This window comes from Triplophysa dalaica, chromosome 13 (assembly GCF_015846415.1).
Source record: "Triplophysa dalaica isolate WHDGS20190420 chromosome 13, ASM1584641v1, whole genome shotgun sequence".
In the NCBI taxonomy this organism is placed as follows: domain Eukaryota; kingdom Metazoa; phylum Chordata; class Actinopteri; order Cypriniformes; family Nemacheilidae; genus Triplophysa; species Triplophysa dalaica.
This window is the reverse complement of record NC_079554.1, coordinates 17,796,274-17,818,337: the sequence shown is the minus strand read 5'-3', so window position 1 is coordinate 17,818,337 and position 22,064 is coordinate 17,796,274. Positions and strand designations below refer to the sequence as shown.

General features: G+C 37.8%; 1 protein-coding gene across 1 annotated transcript; it reads right to left on the bottom strand.

The window, feature by feature from the left end:
- vash2 (vasohibin 2) lies at positions 1 to 21,556 on the bottom strand. Its single transcript, XM_056764585.1, has 7 exons — positions 20,694 to 21,556; positions 16,418 to 16,506; positions 16,008 to 16,064; positions 14,275 to 14,349; positions 9,252 to 9,633; positions 7,515 to 7,639; positions 1 to 2,375 (listed from the first exon to the last, which is right to left on the bottom strand). The coding sequence occupies exons 1-7, from the start codon at positions 21,006 to 21,008 to the stop codon at positions 2,306 to 2,308; spliced, it is 1,113 nt and encodes a 370-aa protein (XP_056620563.1). The 5' UTR covers positions 21,009 to 21,556; the 3' UTR covers positions 1 to 2,305.
- Between the last annotated feature and the right edge of the window lie 508 nt (positions 21,557 to 22,064).

The following is a 22,064-nucleotide window of genomic DNA, read 5'->3' as shown; positions in this document are numbered from 1 at the left end:
TTAAAAATCTGATTTTATTAAAACATGCTACAGAGGAAAATAAACAGATTACAGAAGTATTTCATCATTGGGAAATGCAGGTGACGCAGAAACACATTTATGACCGAATAAGACCTAGTACAGGCAGCGGTAAGGCTTTGGAAAATAACAATTGAGGGTCCAACCAAATTCATAGTCCTTAATCCAGATTCAAGTCCTTATTTAAACTGCATTTATATATACAAGCAGTCCAAACGCAAAACTGATGATCAACATTCGTCCCTTAAAAATACATTTTACAGTCAACGTTTGATTAATAAATTATTTGTACAATTCATCAACTTTGATTGTATTTTCAGACACGTCAAGCCTGCATTACAACATAAAAACAAAATTCCACAAAAGCATCTCTTCTCTTATGAATATTAATTCTTAATTGTCTTGGATATAGGTAAATGAGTCATCAGTGTGCTACAATATCCGTTGAATGTGCTCTTCAATCACAAAAATAGAGCCAATGTTTAAATAATGTTATTTAATTCTTTAAAGACGTGTCTTGTCTTAGCACCTTTAAGTGGAGATCATTGCATTTTCATTTTCCAAAACAATTTTTTGCAATAAATCGTTCCGCAATCACAATTTCACAAACATGTGCTCAGTTACCAAACATCAAGTTATAAAAGCTGAAAATCTGTAACAATTCATCAGGTGCCAAATGAAGTGACAGAGCACTTCTCTACAATAAAGTGTCTGATCAATGGGACGACAGGTATAAAACCATGTCATGTCAACCTTCCGATTTACGGGTGAGTTTAACCTATATGATAGTCTGGCACTTGTGTGGTTCAAAGCTTTTGATAGAAAGCTGGTACCAATTACAAGGTAGAATGAGCTATAATATGATAATTCAGTCAACAGCACCTGTTAAGAGAGAAACGTTCAGAGGAACTGCTCGAGACATCTTCAAAGAATAGATATCATTATAACTGCTACAATGTCAAAGACATGTGTACTGTCAAGATGAACAGATCAAAAGACCTGTTCCACGTGCATAGCTTATTCTCATACAAGTTGGTATGCTGTGGATTAATAGATATGAGGTGTATAAAAACAGGCCAGATATGCCAGTGGATGCTCTCACGTCGCAACATTCTTCATACGAAAATGACTATTGATTGTTGCAAAACCAAAGGTTTACATTAATGTAAAGATAAAACAAGAAATGACACAAGGGGTAGCATAGATATGTATACATAGATGCCACATTCGAGCCTTCCAGGCCTCAAGAGATCCGCCATATTGGAACAGTCAACATTTCAGCTAATGTCAAACTGTGCAATGTGTTTTTTTAAAAATCACAAACATTTCCGGGTGAGAATGAGATTGTGTTTTATATGTATTCTCGTAATTTTTCAGTACTTGTTGTAATGTTAGCAATTATAATGTTTATGTGTATCTACCACTACTACAGTTACAGATGCACAGTCAACTTCCCAATTATAGACGGCACAAATACAAAGAGGCATCTATGTACGGTATTTATCTACGATGTGTGGTACTTTAAAGAAAATTTGCAGCTGACACGTCATATAATGGCTTATCAACCACATCTCTCAAAGAAAGTGACAAAAACACTGCACTGGCTAACCAACCAGTTAAAAACAAAAAGATATATTACAAAATAAAAAATCCTTAAAGTGTAACGTTTATTCCTTCACGGATGTTTGTATAGGGGAGGGAAGAACAGCACAAAGCCTTTTATTGTATGTCAGACTTGAACCTTAGTCAATAAATCATAAAACATATTACAGGAGTGTCTGGGGATTCTGTACAGAATAAAACAGACTGGGTTCAGTCCTGTGGGCAAAGTTTAGCTCTCTGATGTTCAAGTCCCTTGTGTCCTTACGCCTCTGGCACCTGTCCTTTCCAAAAGGCCAGACATCCTCCAAAACATCTACTTTACCAAAACACGAGGCACCAAGGTTTAAATCTGCTCCAAGCACAACATGTTCTCACCGGTAGTGACGTTTCTAACATAATATTTGCTTGAATGTTGTTGTATATTGTGATATCATCTCCTGTCGCCTTTTGATCATCATTTGCTTAACAATAATTGGGATATTAACGTTTTTAAAAGTTACTGTAAAAAGTCATTTTGGTTACTTTTAACCTTCCACCTTTGCAAAGAGAAATACTTTCATGGCTGGTAAATGTCATTTCTTGTTCTTCATCTAAAAATTGGTTCTGATGTTTAAAATACAGTTCAGTTAAAAACATCTTCTCTGGGGTTGGTCTGAAGGAGTAGATAGAGAGGACGGCTGGTGGCTCAGATTCGAATCTGATATCCATCACTGAAGGTGCTCAGCTCTGCTGGCTTTCTGTCCAGTGCTGCTGGCCTGCAAATAAACAGAGATTAAGAGATTGCAATATTACATAATGACAAAAAGGCTTCACATGCAGGTTCAGGGTTTAAAAAACGAGGAGAATCAAGGGTGCCAAAGTGACCAAAGAAAAAGAGACGGTGATTGGACGGATCGCCTCCAACTCTGTAAAAACTGCTTTGAATGATAGTTTACCAACTAAAACTTTCTTCTCACGTCTTGGATTTAATTTCCAGCTTCGACCCTAAGAATACACAGACAGCCGCTCAAGAACAAAGCAGTTCATCACAGACCTGCTCTACTGCCTTGACTGTTGATGGCTTCAAAGGTTCTCCACCAAGTTCTCCCTCTCTCTCTCTCTCTCTCTCTCTCTCTCCACCTCACACATCAGTGTCATCATTTAGGTTCATTCTGTTTCTCCAGTGGAAAAAATCAATAGTCTCAGTGTTCTTCTGAATGATGTTGGCTTTTTCAGCCATGGGCTTGAACGTCAGGAGATCAATCGTACATCGATGTTGAAACGGGCTATATCTGCTCCAGCTCTGCCTTCTGCAATTCTTTTACAAGAACTGAGAATAACTGCGTTAAAGCACCAGAAACTTTTATTTAAACCTCTATAAAGTTTTGTATAAAATACATACACATAAAACACAATTTCTGTGTGAATCACACATAAAACTATTTTGTGTAAATTGCGTTGAATTCAATGTGACGACTTCCAAAGTCCAATGATTTACAGACACAATTCATAAGGCCTAATGCATGTTTCGCTTCTTTTTAAAACAAGAGAGAAACTGGATACAAACAATCTTCAGGAACACTATTAAAGGGATAGTTTACTTGAAAATGAAACTTTATTCATCATTGACTCATCCTCATGTCATTCCAAACCTGTAGGACTTTCTTCCTTATGCAGAACACAATTTTTTTAAGAATGTTAGTAACCAATGGATTGTTCACAACACTGGCCCCCATTTAATTCCAAACATTTTTTTAATATCTTCTTTTTTCCACAGAAGAAATAGTCGTATACAAGCTTTGAATGACATGAGGGTGAATAAATTGACAGATTTGTTAAATTTTTGACTATCCATTTAATAGCGTGGTTACAATCATGAAGCAATGTTCTGCACAGCACTTTGCGTACAGAACGATGAAGGCAGCTGAGGAACATATAGACCCGGAGACAGAGGCGGTGGGGATGAGATTGTAGACAAACATCCGGCATAGAAATAGCCCAGACTTCAGATAATGCACTTTGACAGAGACAGGACTCAGGAAAAGGGCAAATGCAGCTCTCTTGTAGCAGAAGTACATTTCTGTTCCCAGTAGAGCTCTGTTCATGGAACAGCACTGATGTAGAAAGTCTACACACCGGATCAAATGGCATTTTTGTTTTCATATTTGTTTGGTGAACTGTATGTCTTTATTGAATGTTGGATATGAACATGCATCCTCATGAGAACAACCCATCCTACATCAAAAGAATAGTATTGATGCATCCTGGGTCTGATCCAGTGGTATTTGAGAGGATTGTTCACAAATAACTATAACCAACCAGCCATAAACTGAACTCTGAGATTTACAGTTCAATCAATATTAAATCTGTCAAACCAAAAAAAAAACTTAAACTATGCATGTGCAAGAACTTTCAATAAACAAAGTTTTGAGATGTCTGTCAAACTCTTAAAAAAAAACATACATTTCAAACTCCTTTTTGGTTTTAACCCTACATCCGTATGGGCTGATGTTGGACGCTAAAGAGCATCATGAAGATTCTTTAAAAAAAACAGCATGTGGGATGAGTAAATATTTAGATGTTTTGGTGAACTGTAAGGAGTGTATATATTTTAGAGCTTCAGGGACTCCTCTGCACTTTCCTCAAGGCGTTTATCTCGATGACAAAGCCTTATAATTATCATCTTAAAAACTGTGGGGGACTGAAGAGCAATTTCTTAAAAAAATTTTGCTTACATGACAAATTCATATTCACAATACAGAGCCAGGTAAAAGAAAAAGTACAAATAAATCAACACAAACTCATATAGCAAGAGATGTGTGCTCTAAATGTGAGTGTGTGTAATTGCGGGTGGTACTGACGTTAAATGGGTGGTGTGATTCACCAGCTGCCTGGCAAACTCGTGTATGTGTGGTGTTCAACAATTAACATCTCAGAGTATGAGAAAGGAAGGGAGGGGGTGCTGTGGAACATAGCAAAAAATAGCTCTAATCATGATGCAGGAGGTCCAGACCTTTATAGTCTAAACTTTGGTGTAATTTCACATCCTGTGCAGCTGAGCTTCTGTGCTGAGGCATTAGATTGACTAATACTGACAGAACTGAAGGACACAAAACAAACTTGTGAGGTTTTTTTTGTAAGGCATCGCATCAGGGCTACAATAAAACTTGCAATCAAACGAAACTGAAGTTAAACACGCCAACTATAACAACAGCACATCATACTTAAAACGTCCTATTATATCAATATAAATTACAGTTTACAGTAGAATGTATGAATAATCAAATCCTCTAGACAAAAAGATACTTGAATAGAAACGATTCACATTTAATTGTATTCATTATTCGGTAACATAACTTAATTACATTGCTTAAGGGCAAAGACCTCAAGTGATAGTTCACACAAAAATGGGTTTTGTGTCTATAGAAGTGAATGGACACCGCCGTTGTGTGGTTACCAACAATCTTCAAAATATCATCTTTTGGGTTATGCAGAGTAAATGATGATAGATTTTGACATTTATGGGTGAACTGTGCGACCACAGTGGTGGCAACAAAATAAAAACGTATTAAAGTCCACTACGGTGGCTGACACTGGACTAAGATGTCGTCACGTTTTTGCTTCTATCCCAAAGGAGTTGATGTCTTTATGACACACGCTCTGTAGAGCAATTTGTCTGAGTAGGGCTAATGTTGAAAACAATATTGTGAATTCCATGTAAGGGGACCCGTGGCCTACTTAGATAGAAATAGCTCATTCTAAGAAAACAAAAACATGACGCTTCATTATGTGGGGTCTTTATACCCCTCTGAACACATAGTTAGGTATATTATATTACTTTTTTGTCAATGGATCCTCCAAAGAATTACACATAAAACCTTTAATAATTATAACTATAAAGAGCTAACTAATTCCACTAGTACTTTTTTGTACTATCATCAGATGCTGAACTCTAATGACAAAACTCAGCGTGTATGCACATTGATTCGCTTTGGTTTAGTGTGATATATCTCTGATGGCCTCGCTCACCCCAGCTGTTCCACGCAGCTCACATCCTATTAGATTGAATGCCAACGCATGTAATGCCTGAGGGCAGCTTGTACTGACAGCAAAGCAGTGTCATATTAACCCAAAGTGTTTGAAACAGCAGCCTCAATAACTAACCGGCTCTAACCCACGGGTCTATTTACACAGCTTGGGGGTTCTTTTGTGTGTTCTTTTGTCACTTATTAAAAGTAAAATGTGTTCTCTTATTTAATGCATACATTTATATGTACAGTATATATTAGTAGTGAAAAGATGCAATGGTTGTGCTTCCTGTGCAATCTTAATACAACTAGAGACAGAGCATTGCCTATATTCCCATGGGCACCGCTAAAAGGAAAGGAGTCTTATTTCCTCAACACCACAAACAAAGGCTAGCCAACGTCTCACTTGTAAAATGATCGGCAAGAGGCGTTGTGCTCCTCTCAGCACAATTCCAGAGCGTATTCACCAATACTTGTGTCGTGCTGCTATAGAAACTCTTAAGTCAAGCGGGTTATGCATGAGTAACCGGAGACGCGGGCAACCGTGTGCAGCTTTACAGCGTCACCAGCACAGCTCTGAGGAGAATGCAGTGGGTTAAGACCTCGGTGTGAACTCGACACATGAGTGGGTAATATATGTAATGTCCAGTGACAGCTGCAAAAGTACAAAGAGTTCCAAAAATGTCCAGGAACGCCCCATGTTAAAATGCCCAACTTCATAGCAAAAAAACATGTTTACAGCCTGGTACAAAAAAATATTTTGGTCTATATAGCTAATTTTGCCCTTCGTGACAAATGTGAATGGGGTGTTGTTTTTACTCATAGTTTAAATTATACAAAGCCTTAAAATTCTGCATAATTAAGGTCGTGGCCACTTGAGTAACTGGTGTTTTCACAAACCATAGATAGACAGACACGATGCAGCAGAATAGGGATGGCTGCTATCTAACAGTAACAGAGACTTGGTGACCTCCAGCGAATTAATCTCTGTCAATCTTAAGTACCTTTCAAAGACTTTTTTTATAAAAGCTGTCTAATTATATTTCACGAGCACAATCACTTGAAAATGAGGATTAAAGGGACAGTTCACTTAAAATTTTAAATTCTGAGCGTTGCACTGGTCCCGCATCTCTCACGGATGAGATCGGAAGCATAAAAGGAGGAGCGACAGAAGCGTACGACAAGAGAGGACCAGGCTTGGACATTATGTTTGGTTTTATTATGTTTGTGTGGCCGGCAGTCGACCGTGAGGGAGCTGCCGGCATTTAACTTTCGTTTTGTTGTTCGTCATCATTTACTCAGCCTCAAAATGTTAATCTGTATAATTATCTTGATGAACACAAAGTAAGATATTTGGAGGAATGCTTGAAGATAAACAGTTCGTGGACCCCATTGACCACCATAGAAGGAAAAACGACAATTGGTGTCCAAAGTGCCCCAATATTGTTTGCTTTCCTACATTCTTCAAAATATCTTCTTTTTGTGTTCAATAAACAAATCATTTTATAAAGCAATTTTCCCTACAATGGTAGTCAATGGTGGCCAAGAACTGTTTGGTTAAAAGCGTTCTTCCAAATATCTTTCTCTGTGTTCATCAAAATAAAGAAATGTATACAGATTTTGAACAACTTGAGGGTGTGTAAATAAAGACAGAATATACATTTTTGGGTAAACTGTTCCTTTAACTGGTTGTGATGGATCTCAAGTGTTTACAGTCTCTTGTCTTGATACAAGTTATGCTACAAGTTTACTGTACAAGAACAGCTTAAGATGGCTTATATATTAAAACTTTTTTTTGACGGGTACTATTCTACCAAGAGCCACAAAGGGGATGTATGGCACTGCGTATTTCTCTTTAATGGATTTCAGTCAGTGTCCATTACTTACGATTTGTCTCTTCTGTGGGCGTGTTGCCGTCTTTGGGGACTTGTGCCTGGTCGCCGCCGCGGTGATAAAGATTTGCCTCGGCTTCGTTCTTTGATGGGAGACTGAGCGCTGGACGACTTGAGGATCTGCAATGAAACCCACATAAACATTAACATGTTACATAACATCTACAGAGTATATCCAGCTGCAAAACAAATTAAGAGACCATTTCAGATTTAGTTTTTCATCAGCATTTTTAGATGTGTTGGGGCCATTCCAGTCCAGTGAATTTCAACAAAATCCAACCAGTGACATTAAGTCACCCAGCAGAAATATGAAAGACTGACAGAATGACAAGACACATGAAAACGGAAATAAAAATCACATAATTCTGATTTTAAATGTTTTCCTAAATTACTATTATATTGCCTCAAAAATGGTTTTCTTTGCAGTTAGTTTCTCCAGTATTCATTTAAGAAATGCAAATAAATGCAAATAGAAACAATATTTATATTTTACATTTGAGCGAAATATTGTTAGTAGTTCACAGAATAAAACTTATATAATAATTTTACCTAAACAGATACTGTATACTTTTAAATAGTCAATTCAGAAAAACTGAAAATGGTCTGTGAAATGGTCCAAAAGAAGGGAATTAATCAAATAAATGGTTATAATGATGAATTTTATGTCAGATTATGCACTCTTTCTATGTCACTAACAATCTGTTGAAAGAATTCTGTAATAAAAGCGTGAATGTCTACTAGTAGTCTCAGACTTTTGAACCCCACCGCATACATAACTTTTATCTTCAGTTTGTAAAAGTATAAAATGTAAGGCTATTAGAAAAAGGAAACGTAAAATCGTACTGCAGATGCTATAACACGAACACTGAAATCTGAAACGGAGGAACAGATAATGAAGATTGCCCATCATCAGCCCGGCAGGAACCCAGTTCTGAAAAATAAAACGACTATAATCGTTTTACTAAAGGCGTAAAGCTTGCGCACTTGCACACAACGGGGAGTAAACACCACATCACTCAGTGTTCTTTCTCATTAGTTACGGCGCTACAGATGAAGTCTCCACGTTCTGTTCATTAACTTGATGTTGCTCATTAGCTCCATTACGCCACTAGTCAACAGATTTCCAAACCTCTCAAAGGCTTGATAATGTTTTCCCCAAATAAACAGCAAAGGCAATGAGGAGTAACTTGGCATTATAATGTTCTCATTTGCTTTATGCTGATTTAAAAGAAATACAAATCTTTGCAAATGTTCCTCCCTTCCTTCCTTTCACATGCTTTGAAATGTTCAACTAGCTTAGAACAGACAAAACAGAGGAATTCCTCATCATCCAAAAGAAAAGCTTGAATTCCTTACAGATATCTAGAGCAGAATTTTCCACTCTCTACCAATGTGGTGAATGGAAACTGTGTCAAGGCTGACTGCGGTCATCTTCCATAGAAGTCTGACATACTTTATATGGTCTACATGATAAACGTGTCCCATGTTACAGTCAAACCAACTAGTCTGCTGTTTTAACTTTTCATGTATGTCCAAAGACAAAAATCTAAAGGACATCTGACCTTATTTCGCTCTCACAGTTTCCATAAACTGGTAATCTGGCTCTTTTCTCAAATAGGGTAGAAAATAGGACTTGAAATGCATAAAATTCTTATGAGATCTGCATTGCACATTTTACCCAAATTTAGTTTCCCAGAAACTATAATTGATCACCGATCAGCTATGACCTCACCTTCATCCTCATATCCCGTCCGTGCTTCTCCAGCTCTTTCCGCATGTCTTCACGGACCTGCTTACTAGCGTTGATCACCAGGTAGTTCCACTCGATAGGCTGGAAAACATGTGGATTGTGGGGCACGTACAGGCCGATCTTCACTTTCTTCATGGTGTGCTGGTAACGCCGGTACGAGTCCTCAAAGTCGAACACCAACTCGCTGAGCGTCCGGAAGCTCAGGGATCTGTCCATGAGGTCGGCACGGCGACTCATGCCCAGGGTACCGTAGCGGCCATTGCAGTAAACGCCCAATACCACGTGATGGAAGTGGTGCCCAGAGAACTGCGTCTTAAAGCTGATAGGGAAACGCTCCACGGAGGTCAGACCGTTGGTTAGGTAGCTAGTGAGATGGAGTCAAGGGTCTTCCGAACAGATGATTTTATGTCATGAAATGATAAAATACATTCATTGGTCTTGAGTTGATTGAAGTAGGTTGTAGGCGTACATCACTTTCAAGTACCGGATTAGCAGCTCCTTGAGAATGAGGTTATAATGAAATAGTAAATTGATTTTCAACAGTGTGTTAAAATTCAGAGACTTACCAATGTGTCTCAGGAAAAATACCAAGCAGCCCCAAAGTTTCTTAACTGCCCGTGTTATATTGATTTTGTCAAACTTATTTGTCTTTGAACTTTCAATAACTTTAGTTCACTTCCTGAAAATCAATCAGCTTCCGACTTGCTGTTTCAACAAGAGACTGATGGGAATCGTGCAGTGAATTACAAACTACCTTAATCTAAATGTTACGTGTGTAACCCATCCCGCCCTATTTGTGATACAGACATGAACCATACAACAAATCAAAAACTTTGCATACAGTCCAACATTTTTTATAAATAATCAAACCTATTTCACCTGACAGACAATAAAGTGTTTAAAACAACAGTAGACTCAAGGGCTATAACTATCCACATTTGACTTGAAGGGACAGTTCACCCATAAATACAAATTCTGTCATCATTTCTTTCCCATCATGTTTGGTCAAAACCTATATATGACTCCAACTTCAGTAAAACCAAAAATATTTTGAGAAATGTCTCAGTGGTTTTGTGTTCATACGATGGAAGACAGTAAGGGTCAATGCTGTTTGGTTACCAACATTCTTGAAAATATCTTTTTAGTTTTAGGCATACAGGTTTAGAATGAGTAAATGATGAAAGGATTTAAGCTGCCACCTGATAATTGCCTAGCAACCACCCAGAACACCCTAGCAACCACAAAACAACACTATAAATCACTCGAGTATGACATTACTACCTGGCACCACCCTGGCAACCACCGACAGAATCATGGCAACAACTTTTAGAAAATGTAAAAATCCAGTTTTGAATACTGTCAATGTTTACAACTTATAAGTCAAATATGGAAATAATGTGATCGTATTTGTCAGCAGGTAATCGGCTAGACTGCCGACCCCCTCTGGCCTTCTCCCTGTGTCTACGTCATCTCTTCTGTAGTGTTATGTAAGAGTGATCGGTGTTCACTGCGGCATGGCCACACATGATGAGCAGTCGGCAGCCTGTGAGTGCATACGCAGCGTTCACACCAGACCTCATCTGCAATCTGAAGAAAAAGCCTATGAAAAACTTGTGCTCTCATCTCACACATATGAATAACAGCAGTAAAGGGAGTGATTTAGGGAGAACTTGAATAAATGGAAAGATTTTGAACATTTTTGGAAATCCAAGCATGCTGTGCCGACAACATGATGAAGTGCTTTGTATTTTCCAAACTTCTCTTTCATGAATCAAAAGTATCACTTTGTGTTAAGCGTAAGCTGCCAATTCAGCCAAAGGCACAGGCAACAGATCTGTTAAGCCTGTGCATCCAACAATGCGACGTAAGGTCCTGGAACTGCCTCGCTGCTTTACCATCTGCCTTTCAAAGACGATCACCAGCACACCCATCTACACAATCTGCTGATATTCCTAACACAAGCTTTTCTGTTTATTAATGACACGTCACAGACCCCATACAGATAAGTAATGTGACATCTAACGGAAACAGAAAATACAGTGCGAAATATTGTATAGGGTATCCTAGAAAATGATGAATTATTATTGGTTAATGTCAATCTTGATCTTATTAGCATTTCTGAAGTTATTCACGTTTCGTTTCTCTCCCTCTGTGCTGAGGTATTTTTGCGTAACCGCCTCTGTGTACACACAAATACACACAACGACAAAACCCCCTCCAGTGTTATAATAAGAAGAAATCACAGGTTCACATTGCCCATCTGCAAAATCACGTGATCCGCTCAGCAGCGGTGCTGTGAATTTCAACATTCTAATCTGTAAAGGTTTGGGATTACTTCTGCTATAGGCTCTGAGCACATGGTGTGGAATTATCACTTGTACATATGCACACAGCAGGCAAGTTTTGTCTTTTATGAGTTTGCAAAGCATTGCATAACAATACAATACATGTTATGCAATGCAAAGTGAACAAAAATTATGTTATTTACAGGACCGGATAATCCCGTCCGCGTCACAGATTTCCCGAATCAACTGATATAATAAATTCATGGCCTGCCCACAGAAGCGAATGTATTCACAGGATTATAATAGCTAAAGCTTTCACCGATCTAATATTCATCTGCTATTACCAAGTTATCCATGACAGACAAACATTTAGTACATTTTTTGGTCGTAATAACAAAACAAAAGACTGCTAAAATGAGAAAGAAATCATACAAATTATGCCACACTAGAATTTATATTCCATTGACTTCCATTCATACGCATGCGAATGTGAAAAGTCTGCTGGTTTAAAGAGATGCATCACCCAAAAATGAAAATTCTGTTATCATTTACTCATTTATTACATTTACATTTATGCATTTTGCAGACGCTTTTATCCAAAGCGACTTGCATTGCTTTATCCTATACATTTATACATAGGTATTTGCAATCCCCTGGGATTGAACCCACAACCTTGCGTTGTTAACGCAATGCTCTTACCGCTGAGCTACAGGAAAATAGCTTCGGATTGTTCCAAATGTGTTTAAATTTCTTTGTTCTGATCAAAACAGAGACAAATATTTGGAATAATGCTTATAACCAAACAGATCTCAACACCCATTGACTCCCATAGTAGGAAAAAAACAATGGTAGTCAAAAGTGCCTCAGAACTGTTTGCTGTCCTAAATTCGGAATGTCTTCTTTAGTGTTTAACAGAACGAAACAAATGATAAAGTATTTATTTCCTATTGTGGGAGTCAATGGGTGTTGAGATCTGCTTGATTATAAGCATTTTTCCAAATATCTTTCTCTGTGTTCATCCGAACAATGAAATTTGTACACATTTGGAACCACTCAAAGGTGAGTAAATGATTACAGAATTTTCATTTTTGGGTGAAGTATCACTTTAAGCTGGTCCTAAACCAGCTCTCTTAAACCAGCATATGAACACCTTAAAACAGCACATGACCAGTTTAAACTAGCAAATGACCGGCTACCATGCATCAAAACCTACCTAACCAGTATAAACTGTTTTTTTCAACGGGTTGTGACCAACAGAAGATTGATACGCCACGACGTGACCATTTCAGTTGAAGTAAATGCTAATACAAGTAATATCACACAATCCCATTTTGCACAAAACAGCTTAAACATAACGAAAATGAGAATAGCAGTGCAAATAACAAATGACCGTGTCATTAGCCACTAATGAAAATAAATGAATTATAAAATTATAAACGAACAAAAAATTATATAAAATTAGAAAGTACCACAAATTGCCTTTAAATCATGTTGACTATCTTACTCTAAAAATCATTTTAGCCATTAAGCTCGTGTGACTAGCTGGGTAGTTTACCTTGTAATAACCAGCTATCTAAACCAACTTAACCTCAAACTTCAGGAAATAGATCCGTGATCGTTGCCTCAGTGTTCTCTGATACTCTGTCCATTAGTGTTTGGGTCCTCTGGGACCTTACGGCATCAAGTCACAGCCATTAGAAAATGGCAACAAAGAGCGGCAGATTAAAAGACTAGTTTAGTACACAAAGACACAATCACCGAGTGAAGATAACTGAGACCCTTCTTTCAACATCCTGACACAGCACTACAAATCTGAAAACAGAGAAAACATCCATTCATTACTAATGACCCATGAGGTGCTTTTCAAAGAGCAGTCTACACTGAAACCTTTTCATCTCAGAGTAGCCCCATGAAACACGGCACAATTGGCAAAGCAGATCTCTTAAACGCACATCTGCCGAAGAAGTCTGAACTAACAGTGCAGTCTTTGTGCATTCGGCTTCAGCTCGGTCCCGGATGATGACATCAACCTCGTGTAAACCCATGACCCGGTGCTAAAAAACTGACGCTAATGGTTTTTGAAGGAACTCAACCTCCTGGCATCAGTAAATGGCATAGCTGCCTCTACTGCATGAACTGCGTCTGTCTATAGAAGGACAATCTACTTTGACTCCTAGTTTCCTAGCAACAGTCGAGTAAAAGTGCCTCCGGCTGAGTTAAAATGGTGGGGGATCATAAGGAAATGAGTGATGTGAAGCACATTGCTTTTGATAGATCAATGATACTTTTGGAGCTCTCTCCATCTCAATTTGAGTGCAAATCAGCTTTTAGGAATAATTATGTAAGTAAAAAAGTGAAGTGGAGTTTCCCAAGAAAAGTAAATTTTACATGACGGTTTCTTCTGAAGGAACTGTTTTATGTTTGTATGCTTCTACATGGCTGATAGGTTTTGTCATACCGGATCAAGTTTAAACAGCTAACCCTCAAGTCTCTATATTCTGGTCTCTAAAGCTGAAAAAATCTTGCAGTAAAAGTGTTTCGAAAATCCGACATCTCAGCAAGCTGCAGGATTTGAGGCATCACTCACAAACAGTGGTGCAAAATTACACCAAAGTTAATACGTAGGCTTGAGGATTTTGTTACAATCCCTGAGCTGTTTTAACAGTGATGGAGCATTGAGGGATTTCACCGGTGTCTCAAGAAACCAGTTGCAAGGATACATTCCAAGGATAACTGCTTCAAGGCATTTGATGGGAAGTGATTCTCGTATCATCTCTCTGGCGGTCTCCATCAACCTGAAGGACAGGGAAAAAGATTAGATCAAGTAAGGGCACCTACAGGTTTTCAAACTGAAATAAACCTACATGTTTAAATACACTTATGGGAAAACAACCAAACTAAAACTGCTATTTAACTGCAAACCTCATATTATAAATAGAAATATACTATGAACCTATATTATAAATAATACCAAATAAAACATTGTTGATGTTAAAATTAAATTAAATTAAAAATATTAAATTAAATTATATAAAAAATATAAGCACTTGTTTTATTACAAATCTATTAACAATTAATATAAATACATATTCTTTGCGTAAGATATGTTCCATTATGCTTTTGTAAACACCAATAATTCTTATCACATGAATAACATCCTAATTTATATAGATGGTTTCTCTTAAGCAGACGCCCTTTCCTGGCCCAAAGTTAACTTCCGGTCTGTGTTAGTTGATTGGTTGGTGGCTAATAATATAACTATTTATATTTTATATTTGAAACATATGTACATTCATTTATATTAATGTTTTATTGTATAGTGACTGTTTAAAAAACCCAGAAGTTTATGTTATATTAATTGTATTAAATTAACAATTTGTTGAATGGGTCGTATTACTATTTCATATTTAACTCGTTCCCCGCCCGCCTTTTTAAAAGAAAGTTGCCAGCCTACGCCAGCGTTTTTTCAAATTTTCACCCAAATTAAATGGCTCACAGTACATGTTCTGTAAAGAATATTCTACGTCATTTCTAAACAAAAGAAACCGTATTCTTCTATCTTCATTTGTTCGTTTTTTATCACTCCGTAGATGTGGGTAGGTTTCTTTGAAAATGCATCACTTTGATTAAAAAGCGAAGATAATTAACGTTTTTTGCCCAGATTACACTCAGAACAATCATTAAAAACCGCTAAAACATATACGTTCTAGGTTCTGGAATTCTGTACTTTTTCCCAAAGGTGTGTAATAGCGCCACCTGCTGTACAACAGTACAAACACTGATTGACATAAAAACTTGTCTTTGGCGGGGAACAATTTTATTTTTAAAATGACGAGATAACTCGTCAATGGCGGTGAAAGAGTTAAGGGTAACCCAAAACAATACTGGTTTAGACATACTTTAAACTTGCTAACTATTGTAATTAACTGAATTCTTTTGCTTGTTATCAGAAATAATCTGTAGGGACTCTATTCTTTGCAGGTGTGTCCCGGAAGTTAAATTCGAGCCACAAATGCGCGCATGCACAGTAACGTTTGTTTGTGTTGTTGCTTTGAAACTCACAAAAGAACTTCCTGTTCTATTTTTTTTAACTGTGCACAAAAGTTTGAACTAAATACAACCAACTAATCAAAATGTTATACGAATATATTTAAGATTCAATTATAAACAGTATGTATTTATCTTTTTTAAGTTGTCTATATGCACGATTAAGAGCAGTGCAAGTCCCTTTAAAAATCACAACCGTGAAACTTCCCTTTTCTTGGAATTATCAAGAAATGTGTCAAATAAATTATTGTGAGGTTATGATCAGTGTTAAGTGTAACATTTGTTGTTGTTTTGTGAGAGGACATGTCAGCATATTATGCTTGCAAAAACAGCAGAAAACAACAAAACTTTGTTTTCAATAGTGTAAAACAGGACAATAAAATGGCAGGATGATGTCAGCACTCACCCGCTCAGAGGTCTAGTTTTCTTTATCTCAAAGAACTGGGTTCCAGTATGGTTGTATCTGTCAGCAGTTAAGGAGCTACGCCTGGACGTTAAGTTTGTTCGCCTCATTTAGGAAGCGCCTTTTTCCTGTTTTTTTCCATCATGATTCATGCGTGTCTAAGCGAACAGCTGCTAACAATATCCTGCTAAAACCTACATCCTCTTTTACTCTTACAGATTCACTTCACACTGAAATATTACTCACACACAGTGATGAATCTAAATATCTTCAGCAGCTGAAAAGATCTTACAATTATTGCTGAAGCCATACTGGAGACATTGTGTTAGACAAGATGTTATGACGTTATCTAATTTACAGTTTTAGTTACACAGAAATCTATATCAATACACAAAATACCAAAAAAAGGATACTGCAGGTTTCTCATGTAGTTCTGGACGGCGTGCAGCCAGTCAGGCACAGACATGGATGGCTTAAAGTTTGGAACCGATGGCACGGGGGGCTGAAATAAACAAAGACAGTGTTACTGAAAAAACTGCTGAAAACATGTAAAGGGTCACAGGAATAAGTCCATTCAAAAGGAATTTATATTGCCTAAAAATATCATTTTGGCCAAATTTTAAGGTAGCATTGGATGAATCTTTCAATGGCCCAGACCCAGAAAGACAAATATTTATTGAGAATAGTTGAGTAAACAACCCTTTAAGTCCAACTAAAACCCTTAAAAGGATAGTTCACCAAAGATTTCATTTATTTCATCATTTACTCACCCTCATATCATTCCAAACCTGTATTACTTACTTTCATTTGCAGAACACAAGAAAATATTTTGAATAACTTTGGTAGTCAAATAACACACAAATCACTGAGACTTTTCACAAAACATATTTTGTGTTCACAGAAAAGAGTCATGTGACAGGTTTTGGGTATTTTTAGAGGTGAACTGTGTTTAATAAGAAGACCCGATTGAAACCAAGACCGTTGCAAGTCAACTTCTCCTTTCTAATCACCATGACCACAAAACATAGAAATACATCAGTCTGATTTAATCTGATGCCTAATAATTTACTGAGCATTTGCACATCGACAATGTCGATCACATATGATCTATGTAACTGTAAATGACCCGTGAGGAGAAAATTAGAATGAACAAATATCTTCTTGCACACAAGCTTCCGCTCACAAAGGTGTTGATGAAATGACAATGACACAAAAACATATATAGTACCGAAGCTTTTCACATGCAGCCAAGTTCTTCTTTTTATTAAAGGGGTCATATGACACGCCTAAAACAAATATTACGTTTTTTTTATGTAATGCAATGTGTATACAGGAGATAAGGTTAAAAACTTCCATTTTTTCACATACCATGCATGTTTGTATCTCCTCTTTGCCCCGCCTCTGTGAAACACGCAGCTTTTTAACAAAGATCATCACTCTGAAAAGCGAGGTGTGCTATGATTGGCCAGTTAACCAGTGTGTGGTGATTGGTCGAATACTGCAAACGTGTGACGGAAATGTAACGCCTCTTACCATATTTGGAACATCAGGTTCCAAAGCAATTGTACTGACAGGAACAGCCAACTTATTTGCGTTTACATTAGGGCGTTCTTAGTCAAATCATACCACGAACTGACATAGATTTTTGGGGGTGTGGTTACACAAGGCATTTTAGGCAGGTCTGGGTGAATTTTCGCTTTAAGATGGAATGCATGTTTTGTTCCTACACTTTCATTTTTTCAATTTAACGTGTCTAATACATGCATGGGCAACTTATAACACACCAGAGACAAAGAAAAACAAGTGTTCGTGCCATATGACCCCTTTAACGTAATATGTCCTTCAAGACCCGTCTCCTAGAATCATCTCCGGTTTCTTCTTCATCTCGCTCCTCCCAGTACAGAGGAATGAGAGTTTCTAAAAGATGAGAAGTCTAATATTGACTTTTGAAACCTTTAACAACCCGATAAAGAAATGAAATATACAGCAAATGTACTTAGTTCTGCAGCAACACTGTGATGGCAGAATATCAATGCTGCTGTTCTGAGCCAAATAACTCTGAGCAGCATTTATAAGAAGATGCAAACACACTTCAGCTTCACACAAAAGGTGTTTGGAATCCTGAGGTGCTACAAACGTCACAGGAACCTAAAAGCCTTGTGAAAGTAGTGATATTGAAATGTGTAGCATACAGTATGTATTTTTTATTAACAAGAAACATTGTTACAGTTTTTTTGCAACAGACATGCAGCCTTATGTTTGGACCGTGACCCATCAGTTCTAAATGATCTTATCACAGAATTGGTTACTGATAGGCTTTAAAGGGATAGTTTACCCCAAAATTAAGTCATTTCCTCATGTCATGCTAAACCTTTATATGACTCTTTTTGAGAAATGTTGAGATATTTTGAGAAATGTCTTGGTGTTTTTGCGTCCATACAAGGAAGTCATTGGGGGCCAGTGTTGTTTGGTTACCAACAGACTTCTAAATATCTTTTAAGCATGTTTGTGTTCTGCCTAAGTAAGTCATACAGTCTTGGAATGTTATGAGGGTGAGTAACTGATGAAAGAATTCTCATTTCTGGGTGAATTCGCTTAACACAGAGCACACATGAGAAATTGAATATCGCCACTGTTCTAATGTCGCTGTTTTTACCATATTCTGAAAAACAGCGACATTAGAACAGCAGTGTTTTTAATGATTACACACTGTTTTGACAAAGTTGAGAAGCACTTTTCAATACTTTTATCCTTTAGATATTTGCAAAACCCAGTGACCAACATAAAGGGTGGTTAATAATAATGATGATTTATGGCAAAAAAATAAAATCACGAAATATGGAGACCTGAGGTTTCAGAAGGACAAAGCAGCGATGTCTGAATACATACGTCACTTAAAATATTGATTATGACAGTCTGAATTCTCTGAAGCAGTGTTGATTTACTCTTCTCTACTCCATTGGCTTAAGTCTCAACTGGGTCTGTCGCTCCCTTAAAGAAGGTCAACAAAAATAGGACACCCTCCACCATCACAGTACTGTTAGTTGACCTCTGCCCACTCGTGGGACTGTACCGCAACTCGAGACTAACTATAGATGACACTACAACCCACCCAAAACATTTATCTATCTATAGATTTTGACTTTCTGGTTGGTATGTTTTCCATCTTTTAGGTGGTTAGTGCAACATTATTTGCTAGTTATTTTAACCATGTGATGCATCAAAACAATCTCATGACCCTTTTTTACTGTACTTAGTTTGGTTGCCGTCAAATTCTAAGGATCAGTCAAAACAACTGGATAGACAGGGATTATCTCCAGTAAATCTAGACAATGGATTTTATCAAGATCAACTCCAAGACTCTATATTAGACAAGCACAACAAAGTGGTTTTAAATTTGTATGAAGTATAAAATTCACGGGAATTCACTGTTTTTTTTTTATAATTGTTTACTACACGGATTCTGCTGAACATGTGTCATTTGTTTGCATAACAACCGCTGTGTCCTCACATCCAAGGTAACCACAACCAGAGAATGCGAATCTTCGTCAATAAAGGCGTTTGTATGTTCAACAGCACGAGTGTCACTCCTTGTCCATCAGGATTTAACAGGAGCGTCCGGCTCATGCTGCAGTTGTCCGAGCGACTCCTAATCTGTCTGATCGCATGATTCACTGTACGCACCTGTTCAACACCTGCTGGTGAGAAATGCCTTTTATAAATCACTATAACATCTGGGGAGCTGCATTTTTTGACCAATAAAACGCATGTGTTTTTGCAACCATCAGCACTGTGTGAGACTATGTAGGAACGAACAAGTGTGTTAAATAAAACAATACACGTCGTCTGCTATACACATACAGTTTAACACAGGACTAGGGATTACTTAATCTGTAATTAAGAGTCACTTTATCCCGGATTCCAATTGATAAGGAAACTCTATCAAGGGTCAGTCAGCCCTTACTGGTTTATGCTTGGAGGTTAAATTCTCATATGCAATGTCACATCCTCTCAAATAATCACATTTGTCTATCTATAGATGTCTGTAAGAGCACATAATCTAAATAAATGAACAGAGGCATTCATCTACATTGCTGTCATCGGTTGGATCAGATCTGCACGGTTTGTAATGAAATTATACCAAGGGACACTGTGGCACACTGTTGGAAGGCAGAGGGATGAGTAGATCGGCTCACATGTCATACACTTCCTCTCATTGGAATTTGGGTCACATAATGTGCAGTTGCGTTGAGCGATGTCCTTTATGTATTGAATGTTTTGAATACAACTCTGAAGTGACTCAAATGCTTGACCAAGGAAACATTGACCAACTATAAGGTATATAAAATTGTGGTTTTACTATGGTAAGCAGGATTTAATTCTGGTAATCAATCATTTTATAAATGGATACTACACCTTTACTATAAAAAAATCATCACGATTAATATTTCTAAGAGGAGGTTCACTTATCAATATTTCTGCAACATCTGTGTAAAACTTACTTTAAAAAACAAAAAGTGTGAGACAGACGTGGTACTTAATGACCATAAATACCATTGTATCTAAAAAAAAAGTTTTCCCATAGTAAATATCCAAATAAACCATGTTAGAACACATAACACAGTGTCATCTGCACAAATATAAACCAGTTGACCCAAAACTGCTGCCTTGGTAGGTATTTAAACTTACTTTAGGGAGGTGTGTTGCATTTCGTATCCTTTCGACCATCTCCTGTCCATCAGGGTGAACTTTGGCGACGTGACACCACATTCTCTCCCAGGTGACATTGTCTATTGGAAAGCCCGTCCTGTTAACGTAAAACGGAACACCTCCATCTTTCTCATCTTCCTCACCGGACGACCTCCCGGTGTTATTTGCGGCAGTGGACAGGGATGATTCGGCAGCCGGACGAGTAGTGTGACAGTGGGTACTGGTGCTTTTGGAGCGACCGTGTCTGCTGATCTTGGCCGTGGAGCCGCTGCTTGTCGCGCTCGGTCCGGTCATTGTTCCGAAGTCTTTAGAGGGGGGAGTTTCCCGTGCTGTTCCCCAAATCAGTTATGGTCGCCCTGCATTCATACACAACGACATGTTGCGCCGCATGCTTGCATATTAATGAACCGAAACCGCCCGGTCTAGCTGTGAAAATTCGGGTGGTTTTAAAAAAGATGAGAAGAAAGGATCATTTATGATGGAGAATTTGGTTGAACGATTCAGTTTAGATCGGAGAACGCATTCACAGCAAGCAGACACCCCTGTGCCCGGTGTGTCCAGTACCGGGTGTACAGTACCGCATACTGTAGGTGCCGAACAGGTCCAGATGTCCAAGGTGAAACTGCTGCTGTGTGATAGTACAGTTAAAGGTCTGCCACCGAAACTACTTCATCCTTTCGCACCAAACCCACCGTGAGGGCGTCCGACTCCTCCGGATGAAAAGAATGCATCACAGGCGGAATAATCCAAAAGTAGTATAGTTCAAAATTGGATTGTATAGTATTTATGACTATGAATATGACACTTATTTACATAGGCGTGTAACCGCATCCCCTGACGGTCTCAACAAATGGTTACTGTAGCGCTTTTGATAGTCTTATTCCATCGACAGCCAATCACTTGCCGACAGCTTCTCATTGGATGATGCAACAAAGCAAGGCGGGATGAATTCCATGTTAAGGCAACCGATTGGTCGATGATCGCTTTAAAATGCGGATATGGGCGGGGACATTAGTTTTGTATCCACTTTTGTTTCCCGTTAAATTGTTAACGTTTAAAAACGTACTCAGAACACTTTACAATAAATGTGTTAATGCATAAGCTAACAATCGGCAATGTTGTTTATGATCTTTTTTAATCATTGTGCAACGTAAGTTAATAGATGCAACCTTTGTTTTGAATCTAAACACACGCACACAAATGTTTGGTTTCCATGTTTTGTTGGGACTTTCCATAGTAATAATATGCATCCTACTATACAAACTGCATATTCTATCCCACTAGCCCTTAACATCACGGAAAAACTTTCGACATTTTCAATTTTTCAAATAAACATCGTTTAGTTTTTAG

What these genes read in the sequence shown, in the direction of transcription:
- vash2 (XM_056764585.1), bottom strand. Translation starts at nt 21,008, where the DNA reads ATGACCGGACCGAGCGCGACAAGCAGCGGCTCCACGGCCAAGATCAGC. An exon ending in GAAGCAGTTATCCTTGGAAT is followed by an intron (nt 9,634 to 14,274) that starts GTATCCTTGCAA and finishes CCATCTCACTAG; the next exon opens with CTACCTAACCAACGGTCTGA. An exon ending in GACGGGATATGAGGATGAAG is followed by an intron (nt 7,640 to 9,251) that starts GTGAGGTCATAG and finishes GTTTCATTGCAG; the next exon opens with ATCCTCAAGTCGTCCAGCGC.